Here is a 22,085-nt window from a genome sequence, read left to right as displayed (position 1 = left end):
ACTAAAAAAAATTATTTTAAGGACCAGTGTGTAGTGTAGTGCTTACAGATTGCAAACACCTCGTCTCATGCTCCCCAGAATGTAGGGCAACCTACAATGGTCACAAAACTAAAGGCCGTATCCAGAGCTGGTGTTTGGTTTGTCCATTTTGGGTTACCATAAAACATGGCGGTGTAACATGGCGGCCTCCATGGAAGAGGAAATACAGACCCCATTTGTAGCTGATTTTCAGGTGATCATACACTGAAGAAGACATACTGAATATTCTATTATATTTCTGATATATTCTGCCATTAAATCCCTGTAAATCTTAGATACTGGACCTTTGAAACATAGGCTCTTGCAGTCTGCTTGCTGTAAATCATTTCATCTGATTTTGAGGGGAATCTGAACCAATCCGCCCCAGTGACATAAAGAAAATCTATAGAAACCACCAGTCTTCTTGCTGAAAAGTGTAATTTGCTCACGTAGGCCCTATAGAAGCATCAGTATTAAATTGAGACTGTTTCATAACCAGTTAAAAACTCCTTGAACTACATTTAAATTATGTTTTGTGAAGCACAACAGAAAAACAACCCATTAGCAACCCCTTTTTTACCAACTAGCTTTGAAATTAGCTGACATCAGAGTACATGACATGTGGGTAATGAAGCCTTCAAAGTTCAAACAAATTCTTTCTTGCTGCCATTTGATGGAACCAAACTTTCCAGATCCAACTTTAAAAAGTGAGAGTACAGTTGTTGTGTGATGAAATCCTCCGTTTCACTTTTTCTCCCTTCACCTCCTCTTACTTCTTCCTCTCTGATTTTTGCTCCCTGGGGGGTAGAACACACCATGCCGAGAGAAAAAGGGTAAAGTGCTCATGAAAGCAGAGAGAAACTTTGATGGCTCTGAGGGAAAGTCAGAGCAGTTTGTCATTATCTTGTCTGTGGTGCTATAATTATACCCCCACTTTTCTCTTTGAGATACACACACATACACACTCAGACACACACTGGTCTCTACACATGTAGTGCTACGTGCACGCATGTACACACATGCACAGATTATGTGTTTTACAGCACAAGTATACACACGTCGCACAAACAGTAAACACATATCACTGCCTGCTATGCATTGTGCAGCTACAGAATTAGTGACACCTTTTCTTCTTCTTCTTCTACTGTCCTGCTGTTCACAACACCACCTGAGTGTCTAACACTTTATATGAAGGGGTGTACATAAGACTGTCATTACCATGTCATGACACCTAGTATGAACATGCAGGAGTGTTAATGAATACTAATGACTGCCGTCATTAAGTGTGATTTGGTCAATTATGGCATTTTTCATGCAACATTGACATTGTTCGAAATGTCTTTTTTATGGCAACTTGACATTAATCAAGACAAAATGTCTTTGTTATGCCAACTTGATTTTATCAAACTTAAGGAAATTGTTCAGCTTTATGTTTTAAAATTACATTATTCTGTCATATGTGGTTGGTTTTGACATTGGCTGTCATGAGATCCTTATAACCATGTCATGAATATTTTCCTTGACTTGAAGTTAAGTGGTACATTTTGGGCTTGTCGTTAAGACATTATTAAGTTTTATTACACTGTAAAGTGCTTTTGTATCTGTGTCATGAATACTTTCCCTGGCTTCAAGTAAAGTGGTACCATTTGGACTTGTCATAAAGATGTCATTAAATGTTTATAAGGCCAGTTTCAGAGGAGTACAGTACCAAAGTGATTTAGCTTACAAAGTTAGATGATGTAGCCTACATATAGTAGTTAGCTAGTTTACTTGTTTCTAAAGTAGGCTAACCACAGTCTGCTGTTATCTATAGCTGGCATTAGCTAGTTTTAATTAGCTGACTCAGCCCCAGGGTGTCAGGAGCCAAACCTAGCGAGAAAACCACCTTGGTACTGTATTCCCTGATGTCAGGGTGGTCACCCACTAATGTCAAGTTGTCGTAACAAACACACGACAACAGTGTCAACTTTGCATTAAAAATGACATAACTGAGCAGATGCCAACAGTCCTAAGCCTTCATAAAGACTCCTTCATGTTCCTGGCAGGTGTCATGTCATGGTTGTGGCCAGGCTAACTTTCCCCTGGGAAGCAGCCATGTCTCTGAGCTCAGGTTACTGGTTTACTGTTGCCGTGGGACAGGGAGAGTCGGTCTTACCCAGGTGTCACATATCCTGGACATTTTACCTGAAGTGACCACAGCAGAGTTCAATGAACTCTCTTTAGTCTGCGTTTACATGTTTATGTGCTTATAGTTCCACATGAGCTGCCAGCTGGAGGGCCTGTGTTCCATTTATAGTATTATTTTTTGTTTTTCTATCAAAGTTGCATTGTGGTGCATGTTGTGGTTAAGCAGCTTGGTTGCAGGATAGTTTTCAAAATGTTATTAAAGGCATACTGGGGCATTCAAGGACACACCAGAATAAAATTCATACAATCTCATAGGCAGAGTCCCTGTACACAATTGCATCATTGCACAATGATAACCTAACACTGACACTAAAGATGATGAGGTTTCTCCAAATTGATTTTCAAAGTGTATAGAAATTAAAGAATACCTCATGCAGTTTTCAACCTTGAGTTTATTTCCCCATGTTTTTGTGTCTTCTTCCTACTATCTATGCATGGCAACTCTTGTATGGTTAGGGGAAAAGTCACGGTTATAGAGCTCAACAGTGACTCAGCAGCTGTGGTTCTGGAAATGAATTTCCCATTCATTCACTCCACTGATGTTTCAGGAAATCGAAAAGTATAAAGCCTGGGACCAAACTGGCAACTCTGTGATGAATCATGACCACAGGAAAAAAAAAACAAAAAAAAAAACAAAAAAAGGAAATGATACCACTTCTTAAATATAATTTTTGTTATATTTTTGCAGGGTGGTAAACATTTCCATGGTAACAGCAAGCTCCTCCAATCAGAGATGTTGCTGTTACACTTTAGGATTGTTGGTATTTTAGTACTACTCTATGATATCGCAAATAAAACATATTTTGCTTTTTTAAAAAAAAGGTTGATATCCAACAGATTACTGGAGCATATACCATCATTTCACAATCTCATAGTTCTTTGTAAGTCTGCCTTGGATGGTTACTAAATTATGGCTAATAATCCAAATCCTATGTGCAGCATGAATGGGATTTTCACTCGCTTTATGTCAAATAAACTATGATATAGTTATGATAAGGCATGCTAATGTCATGCAGCCAAGGTTAGGGTTAGTATGGCTCTATGACTAGCATAGAGCCTGCTGAAAGGTTTCATGTGGCCTGCAAGGCCATTACGAAAATTAAAAATCCAGCAAAGACAGTCAGTGGTATTTTAGACCTTTATTTTGAAAGGGGTCCGTGCTGTGTTCATCGGTAATGACAATGAACTGTATCTTTTATATTAAACTGTAACTTAATTCACTCAGTGCTTATTTTTGCTGCTATGTTCCAACCTGTACGCAGCATACATGGTACACTGTAGAAGATCAAGTTTTGGACATTGCCAACAAAATATTATCCCACAGTTCATCACGGCAGTAGAAGTGCCCTATATAGGACACTGCTGTCCATTCCATCATTAGGGATTTGGCTATTATTAGGACCTTATATCATTTGCGTCTGGCCCACAGCAGACTAATCAATTTCTTATGTGCCCCCCTGATGAAAAATAATTGCCCACCCCTGCTCTATGATGTTGCATCTGCAACATTGTTTTGATCCGTCCTCCACATGGCTTCATACCTCTCCAGTGTTTCATACTGCCTGATTTTATTGACTTGCTCAGATTTCCTTGATTTGCTCATTATTTCCTCAAATTTTGTGCTTCTACCATGTTGTTATGATCGAGAATCTGCAGAGGACATTTTATCTCAATCAAGCCCATTTCATTGGGCCGTGTTGAACCTGTATCAGCTCGTGTGCTGTTGCTCTAAGCTGTCCTCTGGCCTTTGAATATGAGCTAATATCAGTGTTATGCGACCATATGGCCTCGACGGCACAAGACTATACTAGTTTTCATTGCAGCTATACATAAAGGAGGCACTAAGTGTGTGAATATCTGGGCCGTAGCTTTCATTCGAGCATTCGTCTCAGAGTTATACCCCTGTCAGGGTGAAAAAGACCATCATGAGGCACTAAAAACTCTCCATTAAAACCTCTGCCAGTGAAATTCTTACGATGGCTGCTAACAGCACCTTTAGGCGAGGTGAGGCCTCAGGGTTTCACTGCAACTTTTACAGACAACCATCCCTGAAGTGCTTAGAGTGAAATAATATCCAGCCCCCCATCATATGTTTGGTGGGCAACACTGGCGCACTTATGTCTGACTTTTGCTCAAAGGTAAATAAAGGGATATTTGCATTAGATTGCATCATTATTATTATTATTATTATTAGCATTAATTGCTGCTGAGAAACAATTAAAAACTACAAGAAGCCCCACAGTAAATAGCATCACATTTTAACACGGTGCCACAAACTTCGCTATATATTTGTTTTTCATTTTTTTATTTGCCTTTATTACCAAATCACATAAAAATACACGCATCAGTGTTGTAAAATGAAGTGCAGTGATTGGATAAGATTGCAGCAGAGCTCCTGCACCTTGCACTTCATTGTACAACTCTGTGTTGTAGAGTGATAAATAACCAGACTGTACCTTGCATGGTGTGTATGTCTGTGTGTGTTTGCGTGTTTGTCTGGCCCCGTTGGCCCCAGCAGGGAAGCCCAGTGCTTATAGCTCCTGGCATACACACTGTGTCCATTCACTGCCTCCCTGCAGCGCCATTACATAACTGGCATCTGCAGAAAATCATGAATCAGTAGATTCACTGCTTTAAAGTTTCCTTTTTTTGCTGCTTTTTTGGAAAGTGCAGGGACGTGTAGAGGTTAGAGAAGCTGCATTGTTGTTTTTTGGAATCCCAGCAACCTGTTGCGCCAGCTGTCTAAATTCAAACATAAATTTGTTTGAATACAGTATGAAAGAAATAATTTGCATTGAAATTACATTAGTGACAAAATGAACTTTTATCACCATTTGTGTAACTATTTTGTTTATTTTTTATTCAGTTTTTATTCAGTATTTTTTCCCTTTACCCAGACTGATTTCTATATTTCCCCAGAGACCAGATAAGTAATTTAAAATGAAGTGATAGTATTTAATTAATATACAGGCTTTATTTATATCTAATATTGAAGTCAAGGAAGCAGGGTGATTTTTATTAATGTCTTCGAACAGGCATGTAAATTAAATTGTTACAGCTTATTTCCCTGCTATTCTCTGTTTGATCATGCCTTCTTAACTTCCAACTAGATTCTGACCATCTGCTGCTGATCATACCAGGTTAATTGAGAGTTAGTTTCTGTCTAACTTTTGTGGACCATGCCAGCTTAACTTACAACTAGTTTCTGACTAACTTCTGCTAAGTAGGCCACAGAATCAAAGTCAGATGTTGGCAGCTGAAATGGGAAACCCTCAGTTGGCTTATTGTGTTGATAACCACCATCATGTGATCACTTAGTGAGATTGTGGTTTCAATTTAGATGATTTGAGGTTAATGAAGCCAGATGACAAAAAGATATCTTGTCTATGTTGATCTTTCTTAAGGGAGATATACCAGCTGTGTTTCCAAATGACTAAGAATTGCATTGGATGAAATGCAATTACATGTGATAACCTACATTTATTGCATGTATCAGGATAACTTATTATCTGACACACTGAGTAAGAGCTAAAGTAGCCAGTGGTAACTTGCAGAACTGGATAGTGTGGGCTTTCTGAAAAAGTTGCTAAAAGAAGGATAGAAAACAGCCCGAAAGACAGCAAACAAGACACCACACCCCCTTTGTCTGAGCTCCTTCATGCTGCTTCGGTGTTAAAACATGAACAAGTAACTTCCGGTTTAATTTCTGGTTTTCAGGGTTATGACGGTGGTTTGCTTCTTACCAGAATACACCACCATGGTAATTTAGGCTGCACACCTAACTTGCTCCGGAGCAGGTTATGTTTGAGAAAACAAATCAATACATAGGCTATAAAAGCACCACCTACTGACCAATCAATTCTCTTGGCTTCACCATTTATAGACAAACCCAAGACGCTCGGTGCATGGTGTTGTGGAGATGGATCATGAGAGGTTCTCTTCACAGGCCAAGAGTGTTTCAGAGACCAGCAAAGACCTTTGGCTTTCCCTGATGATTTTCTGAGCAGGAGCAGCAGGAGTGTACTCCTGTGTGGGAGGGCCCCCTCCTGTCTTCTTCGGTTCATTTTTTTTTTTTTTTCTGTCGGCTACAAGCAATGTCAATGCTTGTTTTCTTTCAGGCTGTTTCCAACAGTGGTTGTAGGAGCAGAATACGGATGAAATTGACAGGAGCATGGTGAGATACATGGTGACAAAAATACAGGACATTGTTAAAAAAGATAGGGTTTTCTTATTTTCTCTTTATTTTGCTGTGTTCAGAACAGGGTGTGAGGTTGGGACTATAAAAAAAAATGTAGCAACCAGGTCACATCTCTGTCTCTCTCTGCTGGGAGCTGCAGCTGCTGCTGTGTGTTTGAGGTCTTCACAGGTCCTGTGAAATGTGTGACCAAAAACCCAGAAATGTACCACCCTAAACCAAACCATTACAAGTATTTGAAAGCTGGGAACTTGTTTGCATGTGGGAGGTTGAGCCCTGCCATTAAAATGTCTAAATCCCCACAAAAGAAAAGTAGCAACCATTAGCAACCAGGTTAAGTAAGTTAAGTGTATGTTGCTAGCTCAGAGGTAGTTGTTGTTTTATATAGTGACAAGGATTTTTGAAAAAGATGTCATCAAAACCAGAAACAGACAACACAGACAAACAGACATATCACGATATAACGATATACAAAAGGTATCACGATAACTTGTCTTATATCACGATACAATATAATATCAATATATTGCCCAGCTGTAGGTTAACTCAGCAGTGCGGTATGTGGTAGCACCATTCTTTCATTTATTCTTGCAAAGTACCTTATTTGTGATAGCCTGAACAAAGTAGCTTAATTTGGTGCAGTAACACTAAGTGTAACGTTATCTGTTATTCCTACAGTTTCACTTTTCACATGCAGCTATATCTTTACCTGGGCACGTCTCACGTAAAGACACAACAGACACACAACAGCAAAAGGATCACAAAGCAGAACCGTCTTCCATTCAGTAGCAAGGCTAACACAGTTTGCATTGCAGCATAAACTTTAACAAAAAGCAACATAAGAAAAGTTACAAGCATCTGACCTACTCCTCTCATTATTTAGTTAGCTTCAAGTGAGGCTTAGTCTCTTGACTGTCCCTCAATATTACAACATCTGTCCAACATTAGCTTAGCATGCTAATGCAGACAGGTTAACCTTCCAAGTTTGAAGTTGGGTCACATACAGCTATATAATATTTACTTTTTTAAATACAAAATGCTGCTGTCTTTTAATATTAGTTGCTGCTTTGTCCTGTTTGTCTTTTTTTTATCTGAATGCTACACTAAATGAATATAAAGTCATAAAGTAATTCAGTAATAATGCTTGTTTATAGCACTTGTTATTTATCCCATTATTTCTTACAGTTTCCTTTATTTGCCATTGAGTTGCCTTGGATGAATACATTTACCCATGACCCCTCCCTTGGAGCTGCTCAGTAGACGTCTGTGGTTGTACTGAACATTTTCCAGGTATAAATGTGTGGAGCTGCATGAATATGAAGCAGGGCATCCCAGAAAAAGAGCATGTGTTCTCAGTCGTTTCCTCGGATAAATAAAGCTAAAGAAACATTTCCTCGGGTCTTTTCCGTGTCGCCATGGGTGCAGGTGGTCAGCGGCTGGCATGTCACGGCCGGCGAGGGCCCGGCCGGTCGCCCTCTGCCAGTTCGACTTCTCATAAATGACATTATGGAAAGTTAATGTGACGACGGCTTCAGTGGAAAGGATGAATCTGCCTCATAAACTGTCAGCATTGTTAAAGTTTTATAGAAGGGACTTTGCCTTGTTGCTTTTTACAGAGACTCAGGTGAAGCATTACGCACTTTAAAATCAGGTGTGTGTCTGAATGTGTGAGTGTGTGTACAGTTGTGGTACACTGGCAGCTTTATGCTCTATGAATGCCAGTCTGTAAGCAGAGAGGGTCAGAGAGACAGACTGCCTTTAGTGCTCAGTGTGTGTGAGAGAAAGAGAGGTGCTTTGATGAACGCTATTGATCTTTGTTTCGATGACTTAACAGTGAGTGAGAGGAGAAGAAGCTGATGCACAAACAGAAGACGAGACGAGTGGACGGATCAGGTTTTAGGAGACAAAATGGAGAAATAGTTTAGCTGAAAACAAACATGCCTCCAACCTTACACTCTTAGAAATAAGGAGTTCAGAAGAGCTGAGGCTTTACAAAGAACCTTCTGCCTCTGAAAACAAACTTATTATTTGGTTAAATGAGATTCAATCATTTCTGCCTCATCTGTAGAATACAACATGGTTCTTCATGGAACCCTCACGTTTTGGTAAAACCCTTATAAAAGGCCAGAAGGCTATTTTAGATCCCCCTGTATGAGTTCTAGATAAAACCCTTGGACTATAAAAAGTGTTATCGATAGAACCGCCATGATGGGCTGTAGATGAAACACTTAGAGTATATGAAAGGGTTCTTTGAAGAACCCTTTAGAACCCTCTAGATGAAAGCACTGGAATAGAAAGCAAGTCCAGTTGCCCACAATAACCCTTAGCAAATACCATGACCTTCACAGTGACATTGAAATACAAAGATTATCAGCAGAATGTTTAATCAGCAACCCTCATGAAACCCTCAGAATATAAAAGGCTACTTGTTAGAACCCTCTGGATGGGTTCTAGATGGAACCATTGGTATATAATAGCATTATTGGTAGAACTCTCTGGGTGGATTGTAGATGACCCCTGTGGAATTGAAAAAGGTTCTTGATCTCCTGGGTGGGTTTTTGTTAGCCCCCACCCAGGGTCAAGTGGAATTTGCAAACTTGAGAAAGCAACAGCCCAATTTGAAATCTCAAAACCTTCACAGCATTGATCAAAACACACGACTAGTCGTACTAATGGTGAGATATAAGATATGTTCTGGTGTTCATGTGACAGGTCACCAAAGACAGTGTAACACCTGTTAAACTAGCCCAGATAAAGCCGTACCTGCAAAAGTAGGCCAGGGCACATACTTTGGGAATCACTGCCCTTTATGGTTCATTTTAGCACCTTTATTTCTAAGAGTGTACTAACATCAGACTGAAGTGAGGAGATTTTTCTCTGCAGCACTTTGCTTTCACCTCCGTCACTCTGGACAGGAGGAGCATGAATTCACCAATTCTCCAAGACAGTGATGTTTTTTCTGTGGCCTGTTTCCAGACACTTTCAAATCTTCCAGAGACAGACGAGTCCACATACCCGAGCAGCAGCACCAGAAAATAAACAGGGCTGTGCAATTAATTGAGGAAAATATCTAAATAGCAGTATTGACTGCCGCAGTGTTTAAATTGCAATAGGAAGCAGGTTTTTCATTTCTTAGAGGAAAATATGTTTCAGGCATCTTCCCCAAACAAAGTGCTCTGATGCTCTGCAGAATCCCTGGGCTACAAATCACGATGCATTAGCATCTCATTTCCCCCCCAACAGTATTTAAAACATATTTCTCAAGTTCTAAGGAATAAATTATCAGCAGAAAGCTCTTTCCATATGTATGCTAATTCAAAGTGCAAATGTAACATTCTGAAGATAATTCTTAGTCTATGAATAATTTCAACAGATTCTATATTGTGATTTCACCATGGCCAGATTAAAAAGTCAGAGGGCCCTTGGGAAAATATTTGTGGTTGGGCCCCTGCTGACCTTCCATGCCCCCTTCACACCTCCTCAGAGTTTTCCTCTCCTTTTTTTCCTTTACATCCATACTATACTGTGTGTATCATTGAAGCCTAACAGATGCATTTAAAGCATTTCATAAAACATTTGTAACTGCTACTTTATGAACCTAGAACCTTTATTGCAGATTTGCTATTTATACTTCCAGTAGCAAGCAGTTTTTTTAGTTAAGTAATGGGGGAGCACGACCAAGCGCTTCATTGCTATATATTATTTTCCCTTAAAGGGAAAACAAGACTAAGTGGGTGTTCAAACTGAACACAGCAGGGGTCTGCACAGTGGGGGCCATGTTGTTTCAGGCAACAGTGAGACATGATATTTGATACAGGAAGTCCTGCTGGAGTAACAGTTTAATGAAGGCTTATCAGACACCAAAATACTGGACAGACAGAATTTTACCTTTTTTTTACAGCAACAAATGTTTAATCTTTTAATGCGACAACTCCCACACAAACCCACATGAGCATGGAGAGAAAACGGAGCTATTTTAACCCAAACCATGATGTTTTTCTGAACCTAACCAAGGTGACAATTGCCACACAAACCTATACAAGCATGGGGGGAATATGCAACGCAATGCAACACAACAATTTTAACCCAAACCATGATGTTTTTCTGAACATAACCAAGTGGTTTTGTTGCCTAAACCTAACCAATGTTTCAGAACGATAACCTTTCTGGTAGCATCTTAAAGAGGTGCAAGGACAAAACAAAACTAATTGGTTAGGTTTTACACCTAGGTGCTTGTCTCTGCCATAGGTTTTATTATGCCATAGGTCAGGTTATAAACACTCAGGTGTAAATAACCACATTAGTCATTCCAACCTGGGTGCAAATAGCCACACTGGCTGTTCCACATGGGGTGCAAATAGCATCTGCCAAAATTAAGTGACCAAAAGTTATTTTAAACTTTTTTTTTAGGTTTAGGGGCTCTTGAGGATGCAGGGTGATTAATAACCTGCTTCCTTCCTTACTTCCTTCCATCCTTCCTTCTGTAATCTCCTGCTCGCTTCCTTCCACTATCATTCTTCCTTTGCAAACATCAGCAGATCAGGAGCAGGCCATTCATTACCTCCAAGTCTCCATGCTGATTCTCGGATCATTTTTCAAAGTCATAACAACTTTCAGCGAGAATAATACGGCCATGGCGAGGAAATGAAGACTTGAAATATGGAAACACAATCTCCACGTCCCCTTGTCATCAGTTTCTCACACATTTTAACAACAAATGTGCAGCGACAAGAAAAGAGCGCCGTCGTGAATGCACAATGGGGCTGTCTTGAACTACTGCCGACATCTGAAGATAAGAAAATAGAGATTTTTCTATTTGCATCCACAGCCCTGATAATGACTTTTATGGTGAGATTATGTTTAAATGTATGTGTAAGGATTTTCTGTCCCTCTCCTCCCATTTGCATTTTCACCCAGTTGTGATGGACCAGTTTCCCACAGAGAATGGTTTCAGGTGCAAATAAAGTCTCATACACACACACACACACACACACACACACACACACACCCTCTAAATTAAATTAATATAGTATATATGCTGTAATGCTAGTAATTCATCATATAAGCCCAGTGCAGGTGCTCAGGGAAACTGCTGAGCTGAAGGTTTGAGGCCCTTGTGGGACATTGACCAATCAGAGGAGATCAAACTAAATTGACCATATCATGTGAAGCTGCTCACTACTTTTATAGCTGTGACTTTATGACTTTTGTGAGCTCTTATCCGATGCTGACCCGCTAGTTCATGTCCACAGGGGATTAGTGGGGTAATGTGCAAGCAAATCGCACGTAATGGTATCTGCTCTCCCGTGGGAATGTCTTGACATGGCCAGAGGTCAGCAATCTCCATCACAGCTTCCTCTCGCACTGCATCGACATATCGCCTCTCTCATCTCCCTCTCATCCTCAACCTTTCATCGAAACCCAGCACAAGAGACTTGACTGTGTTGCTTGAAGAGGAGATAAAATGGCAGAAAGTAATCCTGTGGAAAGAAGAGAGATAAGGAGAGGAACACTGAGGCAGAGCAGGAGATGACAAGATTCCCTCCCTTGTCTCTTTTTCCCATGTTAATTACAGCGTTTGTCCTCCTCTGGGATGGAGGGTTGCACGCTCTGTGCAACATTTGTGTGAATCATAGCTTGATGTCTCTGAGCGGATATAAAAAGGAAAGATTTTCATCAACAAAGAGCTGCTATTTGCTATGCGCTGTTACGCCTTAGTGGGCTTTGATGATGAATAGAGAAGAGTAGGGAGCACACAAAGAGTGAAGAAGCAGGAGGGGTGCAGAACGAGGCCTTCTTCTTGAGCAGAGACGTTCGAAACCCATCCTGCCTTGTCAATTTACGCTCCACTCAAAATGCTTTAAAGGAGCGTTTGATATGACAGAGTAAAGCGAACCAGGTAAAAAATAAGTAGTAAGAGTAACAGGTTCAAGCAGAGGTAACAACATGGAGATGAAAGTCAGGATTTGTATAAATTTCTTCCAAGAAAAGAAGAATCTGATAAAATTCTATGTAAAAACTTCCAAGAACTTCATTTTTCCCATCAATAATTGGGAAAATATTAGATGTTCTGGGAACAGGATATGAAAATGTCAACATAAGATGTTATCATGGCGAAATAAGATACTGTATTATGTTTTGGGCACAATTTTGTGTGAATAAGATCTAGATAGTGTGCAAACAAGTTATGCTGCGTGGGAACCAGATTCATATGTTGTCTGCACATGTTATTATCTTGATAGAAGAAGACTTATATGTTACCATATAATGTGCACACAAACTATTACTTTGTGGGAACAAGATGCATATGTTGTGCACTTAAATCATCATCTGGTGGGGGTAAGATCATTATGTCTGTTATTAACTCGAGGGAACATGATCCATACCCATACAGTATACTGTGCACCCAAATTTCAAAACTGTACATATAATAGTCACCAAAATTGTGCAGTAAATCTAACAATCTAGCCTTTTAAATAAATTACATACAGCAATATGAATGATTTCCCTGGATGAATCTTGGATCAGTTCACTAATTTTGCACTGCATAGTGCTGCAAATATTCTCTAAAGGAGTGTTTCCCAAAGTGGGTCACAGGTGGAGCTTGAGATCTGTGCCCGAACCCGATGGGAACCGACCGGGCCGGGCTGTATTTCTCACATATTTAATGGGCTCATGTCAAGTTTGAGCTGTACATATTGTCACCATTACTGCCAGGTCCTACTGTTTGGTACATAGAGGGAAGCTTGTTAAGAAAAATGTCGGCTGTAATCGGGTTTGGGCTGAAATATGCTAATGAGGGACGGGTTCGGGTCGGGTTCAGATAGAATTGTGTCAAGCTTGGCCCTTTTCAGGCTCAATTTCAAGTTATTGTCACAGCCACATTTTTTATAGGGGTTTTTGTGTATTCTCACCTTAATTCGTCAAATACTGATGTTTTGTCACTGCCCCTCAGTGTCTCATACTGATGCACAAGGTGCCCTTTAGTGGCTGTATGAGATGCTGCCAGATAGCCAGTTTTGGGAGGTCTGGCCACAAAAACTACATGGGTAGATTTGTACATGGTACATGGGTGGATTTATGGGTAGATTTAAAACTTTTAATAATGTTTTTGGACTTCTTCCTCTTTATGCTACATCAGAAGTCTGGTGCGTCTCATTCAGCTGCAGATATATTTACTTTGAAGTCACTTGCAAGCCCCCTGTCTGTATGAATAGCTGAGGGGCGGTGACAAAACGTCAGTATCTGATAAGCTGGGAATGAGAACGTGCTGGGTAGTGATGATGGTAACCTCTATTTGAAGCAGGCTTTTATTTCAGAAGTCTTATTTGTGACATCATAGCTTGCAGCCAATGAGACAGAAATTGGCTTTCAGTGACATTAACCTGTTAACGTACAGCCACCTCACTAATGGATAAAACTATAAACCAGCACAACAATGACAATTAGGCTGCCAGTATAAACCATCATGGACAGAACATGGTGCAAAAACAAAAGCTAACAATTGCATTTTTTAACATGAAATAACAAATGTAACAAACTACTCAGTCCAGCGCTAGGCATGATGGGAATTGTGGGCCATCACTGCAATATTTTGTGTGAAGCCTCATTTGATCCCGTTTTCCCTTTTAAAGTTACTGCATTAATAGTAAATAATACAAACTACACACTTCCTGTATCTGTTTCAAATTATAAGCCCTCTAGTGTTTCAGTGCACTGTGCGAGTTTGTTATGAGTTTGTGAGAAACATTACACGTTTAATTATTGCTGTAATGTACTTTTATAGTAGAATTTATACCTCTCATATATGTTTTAATTCATGGTGTGTAAAAGTAGACATTATGGCAATTCATGATCTATTTTTGCAAATTAAGGTACCAGGGAGACACCAGATTTCTCTTTTGGGTCTTGAAATGAAAAGTTTTGGAAAACCCCTGCTTTAAACACTGATGTCACAGCTCTGGCTGAAAGCCTTTCCATAGCGATGCCCAAACTCACTAAAAATGCACAACAAAACATGCTTTCTCAAAAAACTCTTCAGTTTTAACACAGCATTTAAAATATTAATGAGTGTTTTTTGTGGTAAATAATGTGAATTCCCAGTGGGAAAAATCCTTACCCTCACCTCTTCACCTTATTGATTTTACAAGGAAATAAAGACAGAGAGCATCGACCTATGACTCGTGTCCTCACATGACTTTCTAATGGAGCTTCTTGAGAAAGTAACAGACTATGAAACATGACTTTTACAGACATCATTCAGAAATATTTGGAGGTCATGTGTTTGTTTCCTTCGTGACTTCTTCAGGACTGCTTTTGTGTATGTTGTAATCAGATAAAAAGGTGTAAAACTTGGTTTCCACCCTGGTTCCTGTAGCCAGTTCTGTGTATGATGAATTGCCCACTTGAACACATGAGGCGTGACTTCAAAGAGGAATACATACAAACCTCTTTAGTCGAGCTGTCATCGTGTAGAGCGCTTGGTGGTGGTCCCTGAGTTATTTCAGCACTTCATGTCAGCGGCTCTCCCTCCCTCTCAGCCCCGGCCAGTGCAGCGCTGAAAGGCCACACTTGTTGTGAGCCGGACGGAGCGGTGAGGATGCAGGCCACAGTACAATCAATTTAGATTCCTTGAGGAAACCGGGGCACTGCCCTGGAGGGGAATTCAGACCCAGAGGAAAAATAATCAAGAGGCGCAAGAAAACATTCCTGCCCTTCAGATGCAAAATCCCTCAGGCTTCTCCCTGCCCCAGACTCCTTTAATTCCTCCCCAGCCTGATCCTTTTCCCTCCTGCCGCGATCCACTTCATCACTGGCGTCATGGTGAATATGAAATATGCCTCAGATGAATGATTGCTGACTGGATCTGCGCATATTGAACACTCAATATCTGTAATATCCTCCAATATCATTATTATCTTCCATACCCATGGCCTAATCTCTATCATGGTCTGTGGAGCGACTCAGATAGGAGAAAAAGATAGAGTCAATAAAGAGATGAGTGTGTGATAATAAAGGCTGAGATTAATAACTCTCTCCCACTATCTGTCTGCCCGTCTTCCCACCTATCTCTCTTCATCTCTCTCTCCCTCTTCCTGCTTTGGTTCAGTTTCATTCGTTTTAGAGTGCTCGATTGGCATGGTGAGAGTGTCCTTACACTGCCAAGGATATTATATAGTAGCATATCAAAAGACTGAGAGATAGGAAGTAATATCACGAACCTCTGATCTGTGGAATCAGTGTGTTAATATACAACAAACAGATAAGAAAAATATATACCTTAAAGAGTGTAAAAAGTGATATTCCATATATTGAGATTGAAGATATTTTGTAATTTATTGTAAAACCTTTCAGATAATGTATTGGTTTTATATTGTGTGATGCTGTGGCAATTATTTCCATATAATTTGCATACATTTATATTTATATATTTTTTAAATTAACTGCAAATATAAGCAAGAAAGATTGTTAGTTTTTCCGTATTTTATATAGCACACTGCCAACACATTTTCACACGACTCATCCAGTGTGGTCAGTGGCCATATGCTTCAAACTATGATGTTCCACGTACTCTTCTAGCATCGGGTTTTGCACATGCAGGACTCCTCAGCCAAATTATAAATGGTAAATACACAACATCTAGGTAGACTTTCAAAATAAAGGCACAAAAACTTCAGTAACTTCAATAATCTGCCAAAAAATCTAAATCTAACAATTGTTATTAATGTCTAGTCAGTGTTTTAGCGTAATTAATTCCCATGCATCCTGTAATCTTAGTCAGCCCTCCTCTGGCAGCAGCATTGCATCAATCCATGTCCCCTCACGCTGAGCTCCACAGGCAGGAGTCTGACCAGCTTTTTCTACTGCTAACAGGGACACTCGCCACAAGTGAACTGACTTTATCGTCCCCACCAACTGTGACATGAAATATCCTCCCTTGCATAAGTTATGTACGTAAAGTAACGTAAAGTAACAGTACACTGACCCTGGTTTCCTTTGTGAAAGCCCTATGTTTGTTTGAGACATCCATCCACCCAAACTCCTCCATATGCTGACTTTCTTGCTTTTTATACTACGTCACCTGACTTCTACAGCCCATCAAACCTAACACTAGCTGGGCATCTCCTGAAATGACACTACAGGGGTGCCTATAGCATCATAGTTTGTATCTTATAGGCACTGACCAAGCTGTTGTTGTTGCTGTTTTGAGTAAAACACATTTTACTTTCTATTTCTTCTTGGTGCTTCTTTACTTTCTATTTCTAATTTGACCACCAAGGCAACTAACTTTGATGTCACACCTAGCATCTAAATGCTGGGTTCATTAATCAGTATATCAGACATGTTGAAGTAGACCAACTGACACCGTGGCTACTTGGCTCACACCCCAAAACTAGTGTATTAGATGTATCTTTTACAAAATTATCCTTTTCAGCCAAAGGGGCAAGAAATTACCAATGTATTTCTGTTGTTCTGTTAAACTGGCTAATCACTTTGTACCAAATGATTAGAAAGGCAGTGTTTAACAGTTAACAGTGTCCAGATCTTCATAAGCCCCTGGTTTAAATTTCACAGCAACGTCTCTTTTTTTCCTCCTCCAATCCCTCCTTCTCTATCTTTTCCCCGACCAGCCGGAGTTGTCCGGAGCAGCCGTCCTCCACCAGGCCAGGAGGGATCAGGTAGTGGATGCTTGTCGAGTCTACAGTGCATCCAGCCGTAAACGCAGAGTCCTCACACCATCAGACCTCAAACACCTTGTGGTGGATGAGGATCATGAGCTCATCTACTGCTACGTCCCCAAGGTGGCCTGTACCAACTGGAAACGTGTCATGATGGTGCTCACAGGCCGGGGCAAATACAGGTGAGTCTAGACTATTAGATGGGTTCAGAGAGTGTTGGGGGAATTCATTCCCTTTTTGAAATATATTGCTTTTGGAAATAAAAAGCACAGGCTATGTGTTGTATGATTCAATCCAAGCCAAGTCTAATTTTATTCATTTAATCCAACACCACCAATCACAATTTGCCCCAGGGGCTTTACAATCTGTACAGTGAAGGACAACCTTTGTCCTTTAGACCCTCGATCAGGTAATATACTCACCAGCAGTGTGAAGTGTTCCCCACCTTTTTTTGTCAGAAATGTAAAGTAGTGGTTCCCAGCATTATGAAACTGTTAGATGCTAACTTTCATATGTTGTGCAATTTGCATAATTAGTAATAATTAGCACAATCACCCGTATGAACAATATGTCAGCAACTGCTTGTCTGATTCGGATAATATTGGTGTCATACTGGGGGGAGGGTTATCAAGGATGCTGAATTCATTTCTGAAAATTTAAACTGGCAATTTGAACAGGTAGAAGCCAAATTCAGTCTCTTGTAGGCCAATTTTGATTCAGTTCTATTCAATTTAGACTTTTTAGAACACACTGTTCTTCTGTTTTTGCCTCATCTGTTCTACTTGTCATTTTTTACTTGTATTATAACCCACTCTCTCTCTCTCTTTCTGAGGTTATAATTTAACCACAGTTATATTATTCTGGTACTTCCCTCAGAGTGTAATCGGCTGTGCATCAGAATGTACAAGTTCCGCATCATTTAGATAATTGTGCTCATAAACTTCCTATAAAAATATCAAAATCAGCCAACCAGGAGTTGAAGTATGGTTAATTTGGCTGAAATGGCTATTTTGAATTTTAAATAGACTGAAATAAGTAAATTTTAAACATCATTTGCATAATTGTGTTCATAAACATCCTATAATTTATAACCGCGTTGAAGTTATTTCAGTTAGTTATCAGTACAATCGATTCAGTGAGTTCTAAAACTTCTAAATTGACTGGAACTTCTTTTGTTTGGATGTGAAATGTTGTGTTTTGTTTGTTTCTGCACATGGAAGCAAAGACAAATTTCTTCCATTTGTACGCACATAGTAGATGATAAAGTATTTTCTATTCTGTTTGATTCTGAATCCGCCAAGCAGTTGCTGAAATATTGTCCATATAGGTGATTATGCTAATTATTGCTAATTATACTAATTATACAAATGGCCCAACACATGCAAGTTAGCATCTGGCGGTTTCATAATACTGGGGACCCATGCTTTACATTTCTGATAAAAAACTTTGGGGTCCTCAACATTTCCAGGTTCAAAATAGCTCTATTAGCTGGCAAATAGACTATAAGGAAAAAATACCCCCAAAAAAGGTGTAATCCAGTATCTCTGGTGCTGCCCTCATTACACTGAAATGTTGTGATGATACAAGGACATGAATGCATAATGTTTGTTTTGTTCTTCACTGCCCTTGCATCTCTTTTCCACAGTGACCCAATGGAAATCCCTTCCAATGAAGCCCACATTCCCTCCAACCTGAAGACGCTGAACCAGTACAGCATTGCTGAGATCAACCACCGCCTCAAGAACTACCTCAAATTCCTCTTTGTTCGCGAGCCCTTTGAGAGGCTGGTCTCCGCGTACCGCAACAAGTTCACCCTCAAGTACAACTCGTCCTTCCACAAGCGCTTTGGCACCCGCATCATCCGGCGCTACCGCAAGAACGCCACGCAGGATGCTCTGATTAACGGGGCTGATGTCAAATTCAAAGAATTCGCAGAGTACTTGGTGGACCCTGCCACGCAGCGTGACGGGCCGCTCAACGAGCACTGGCAGACCGTCTACCAGCTTTGCCACCCGTGTCACATCCACTACGACCTGGTGGGCAAGTACGAGACGCTGGAAGACGACGCAAACTACGTGCTGCGACTGGTGGGTGTCGGAGACTCCTTGCGCTTCCCGAGCTACGCCAAGTCCACTCGTACCACAGACGCCATGACAGCCCAGTTCTTCAGCAATATCAGCACTCAGCAGCAGGTCCAACTCTACCAGCTTTACAAGTTGGACTTCCTCATGTTCAACTACTCCACACCCAGCTACCTCCGGCTGGACTAACGGAGGACAGAGCTGGGACTCTGAGAATGGCTGCCTTGGTTATAGAAAGGCAACAAAATGAGTGAAGGGCAGAATTTTTTGGAAGCAAACTTGATTTAAAAAACTGTCGTTGTATGCAGGCGTGGGGTCTGAATTAGACATATAAACAGGTGCTGAAAGAAAGAAAGGTAATGCGTGCTTGTCTGGGCATAAAGGGGAGGATATCCAGTCAACTCTGGGTGACACAGAGAGCTCTGATTGGTTGAGAACGTGGGCTAAATGAACCAAACGCATGCAAAGACAAAAATGTGTGGGTGAAGCAGGTCTTCAAGGTGTTTTAAAAGGGGAACTCACCCTCAGAGGACGGACTTGAAGAGGGATTCTCCTGATGATGTTCCCTACATGTTTAAACAAACTGCTGACAAATTAGGCTGCTTCTGATTCTACGGCCTCGCACGCGCCCTGACCCCAATGCATCGTGGGAGCTAAGCTTATCTCCCTCTCCCCCTGATCAATAGAGACACTCCGTCAAATTGTAAAACACAATTCATGCCCTTTGCTGCGCTGTCAGCGCAGTGTTAGCACCCATCACCCCTTGCCCTCATTAGATTTATACATTTCAGAGGGAAACTGGCTCATCACCGCCTCAAGGACGCCCTGGAATAGATGGCTACTGACTTCACTCTCAAGACCTCTACAACTGTAACTGTGGCCTTCAGCCAACAGTTGTAACGAGTGGTCTCTATCATTACGATGTTGGCAGAAGGGACCTCTTGTGTTACAACCCGAGGACCCCGGGAAAACTCCTGTTGCAGCAGTAAAGTGTGGAAGTGCTAAACAAATCATTGCCTGTAACACCAAGCATCCTTAACACTTTGGGCTACAGGACGTGGTTAGAAAGGTACAAGGACGCTCTCATGAGAGTGGGCGCACCAGCTGGAAGTCTGAGCTGAAAGAAAAGAGACAGCCCGTGTGGTTGTGGAAGGGTTAAAGGCACTGGATCTCATAACCCCGCCCTGCCGTGCCCCACCACGCCCCACCCAGGGGCTCAGTGGACACACCCAGGGCACCAAGCCCCTACTCCAACGACCAAACGTGTTTCAGTAAATTAAGATTATCCTTTGTCTTCTTGCTTATTTTTGTTATTATTGTCTTATGAAGCATTGCTGCGAGCAGCAATAACTAAAGATTATTTAATTTGCTTTGTTAATGAAAGAGAGAAAGATTTAATTTTTCCTGGGCCTGATGAACAATTTAGGAAATTTTTAAAGTTGAACTGTTGTTAAGAGTTTTGTTTTGTCATGTCAGTTTCTTCTTCACAACTTGCCTCCGATACATTATTAATGCATCACAGGATTCTCGTTTCTAAAGGGTGTACGGTACATTTCAGCCCATGGCTTTGTCCTTCTGTGTCTCAGATCATCAGAGATTTATGGCTTATTTTCTGTTTCCTGTTGTTAAACATTTGGTGCCAAAATTGCTGTGAGAGCCTCATCACCCCTACCGCCACCCTCCACCCCCACCACCCCCACCCCCATCCGACCCCCAGCCTCACCCCTTTCCCAGCCAGAACATGAGAACTGGCTGCTGCTCTCAGTGTACATATCAACAATCTGCTGCCTGCATCACAGAATCAGAGACTCTATCTCATACTGTAATGTGATTAATGTTAGCTATGTTAAGCAATGTCAAGGTTAATAACTGCACTCTCCATCATGCTGTGAATTGGATTACAGGCTGTTGTGTAAGCATTATACAGGAGAGAGTAGAGAGGGAAAGGAGACAGAGAGAGTCCTTTTGTTTTTTACACCTCTTTATAAATTCTAAACCACTCCGGCTTCAAAGTGAAAGATAGGTTGTTTTTTTTTTTAGAAAAGCTGCATCTCTTTGTTGCACTTGATTGAACCAGAAATATTTTTTTCTTTCATTTATGCTATTTTGAATTTGACCGCTCATTTTGAAATCTGAAAATTGATAGTCAGGTAAAGTGTACTTAACTTGGTCATACCACAAGTTGAGGTCCTCTTCTCCAGAGGTGGGACCAAGTCATTGTTTTGCAAGTCAAAAGTCTTTTTGCCAAGTCCTGAATCAAGTCCCAGTTTCTAAACTTTGAGATGTTCCAAAACTATCTTTGTCCTTCCTGATACCAATTCCAATACCTGAACTTTGGCATAGAGGCTGATCCAGAGTACCAATCCAATACCAGTGCGTTTTGTTTTTTTTTTGTTTGTTTTGTTTTCTTCTCTTTTCTTTTTTTAATCTCCAAGTTCAATCTGCTCAGCAAATAGTCTGTTTTCTTCTCCCCACAACCCCAAGAGACCAGTCCAGGTCACAATCATACAAGAAACCACACTGGGTTTTACTGCAGATCGCCACAAAAACAAACCGAATCAAGCAATACAGATTCCACTTCTCCAGAAGTGGAACCAAGTCATTATGTTGCAAGTCACAAGTAAGTCTCAAGTGTTTGAATTTAAGTCTTGACACAAGACAGTCAAGTCCTGAGTCAAGTCCCAATTCCTAAACTTTTGAGTTTGGAGTCTGGTTCACAGTCATACAAGGAAGTCCACTCTGGGTTATACCGTGGATCCAAACAAAGACAAACTGAATCAGGAAATAGAGATTGAAATACCAGCGTCTGTATTTGTAGTTCAATAACAGAGATCATGTACTGTCAGTGAGTCAGGTAATAACTTAGTCAGGTGTCTCCCATAGCTCTGCTAAGACACCAGCAACTCTTGGAGAAACTCCGACTGG

The 22,085-nt window shown here is 40.7% G+C and overlaps 1 protein-coding gene across 2 annotated transcripts in view; it reads left to right on the top strand.

The window, feature by feature from the left end:
* The window catches only part of chst11 (carbohydrate (chondroitin 4) sulfotransferase 11), a 120,077-nt gene extending 99,461 nt beyond the window's left edge, over window positions 1-20,616 (top strand). For both annotated transcript variants that reach the window (XM_084711209.1, XM_084711208.1), the window contains exons 3-4: window positions 17,032-17,261; window positions 18,725-20,616. In XM_084711209.1, coding sequence (XP_084567335.1) covers window positions 17,032-17,261; window positions 18,725-19,349 — 855 coding nt within the window. In that variant the 3' untranslated portion in view covers window positions 19,350-20,616. The remainder of the gene's footprint in view (window positions 1-17,031; window positions 17,262-18,724) is intronic.
* Window positions 20,617-22,085: the final 1,469 nt, after the last annotated feature.

This window comes from Lutjanus erythropterus, chromosome 22, assembly GCF_056507025.1.
Source record: "Lutjanus erythropterus isolate fLutEry1 chromosome 22, fLutEry1.hap2, whole genome shotgun sequence".
Lineage (NCBI taxonomy): Eukaryota > Metazoa > Chordata > Actinopteri > Lutjaniformes > Lutjanidae > Lutjanus > Lutjanus erythropterus.
The sequence above is the reverse complement of the archived record's forward strand: the minus strand, read 5'-3'. Positions and strand labels throughout refer to the sequence as shown.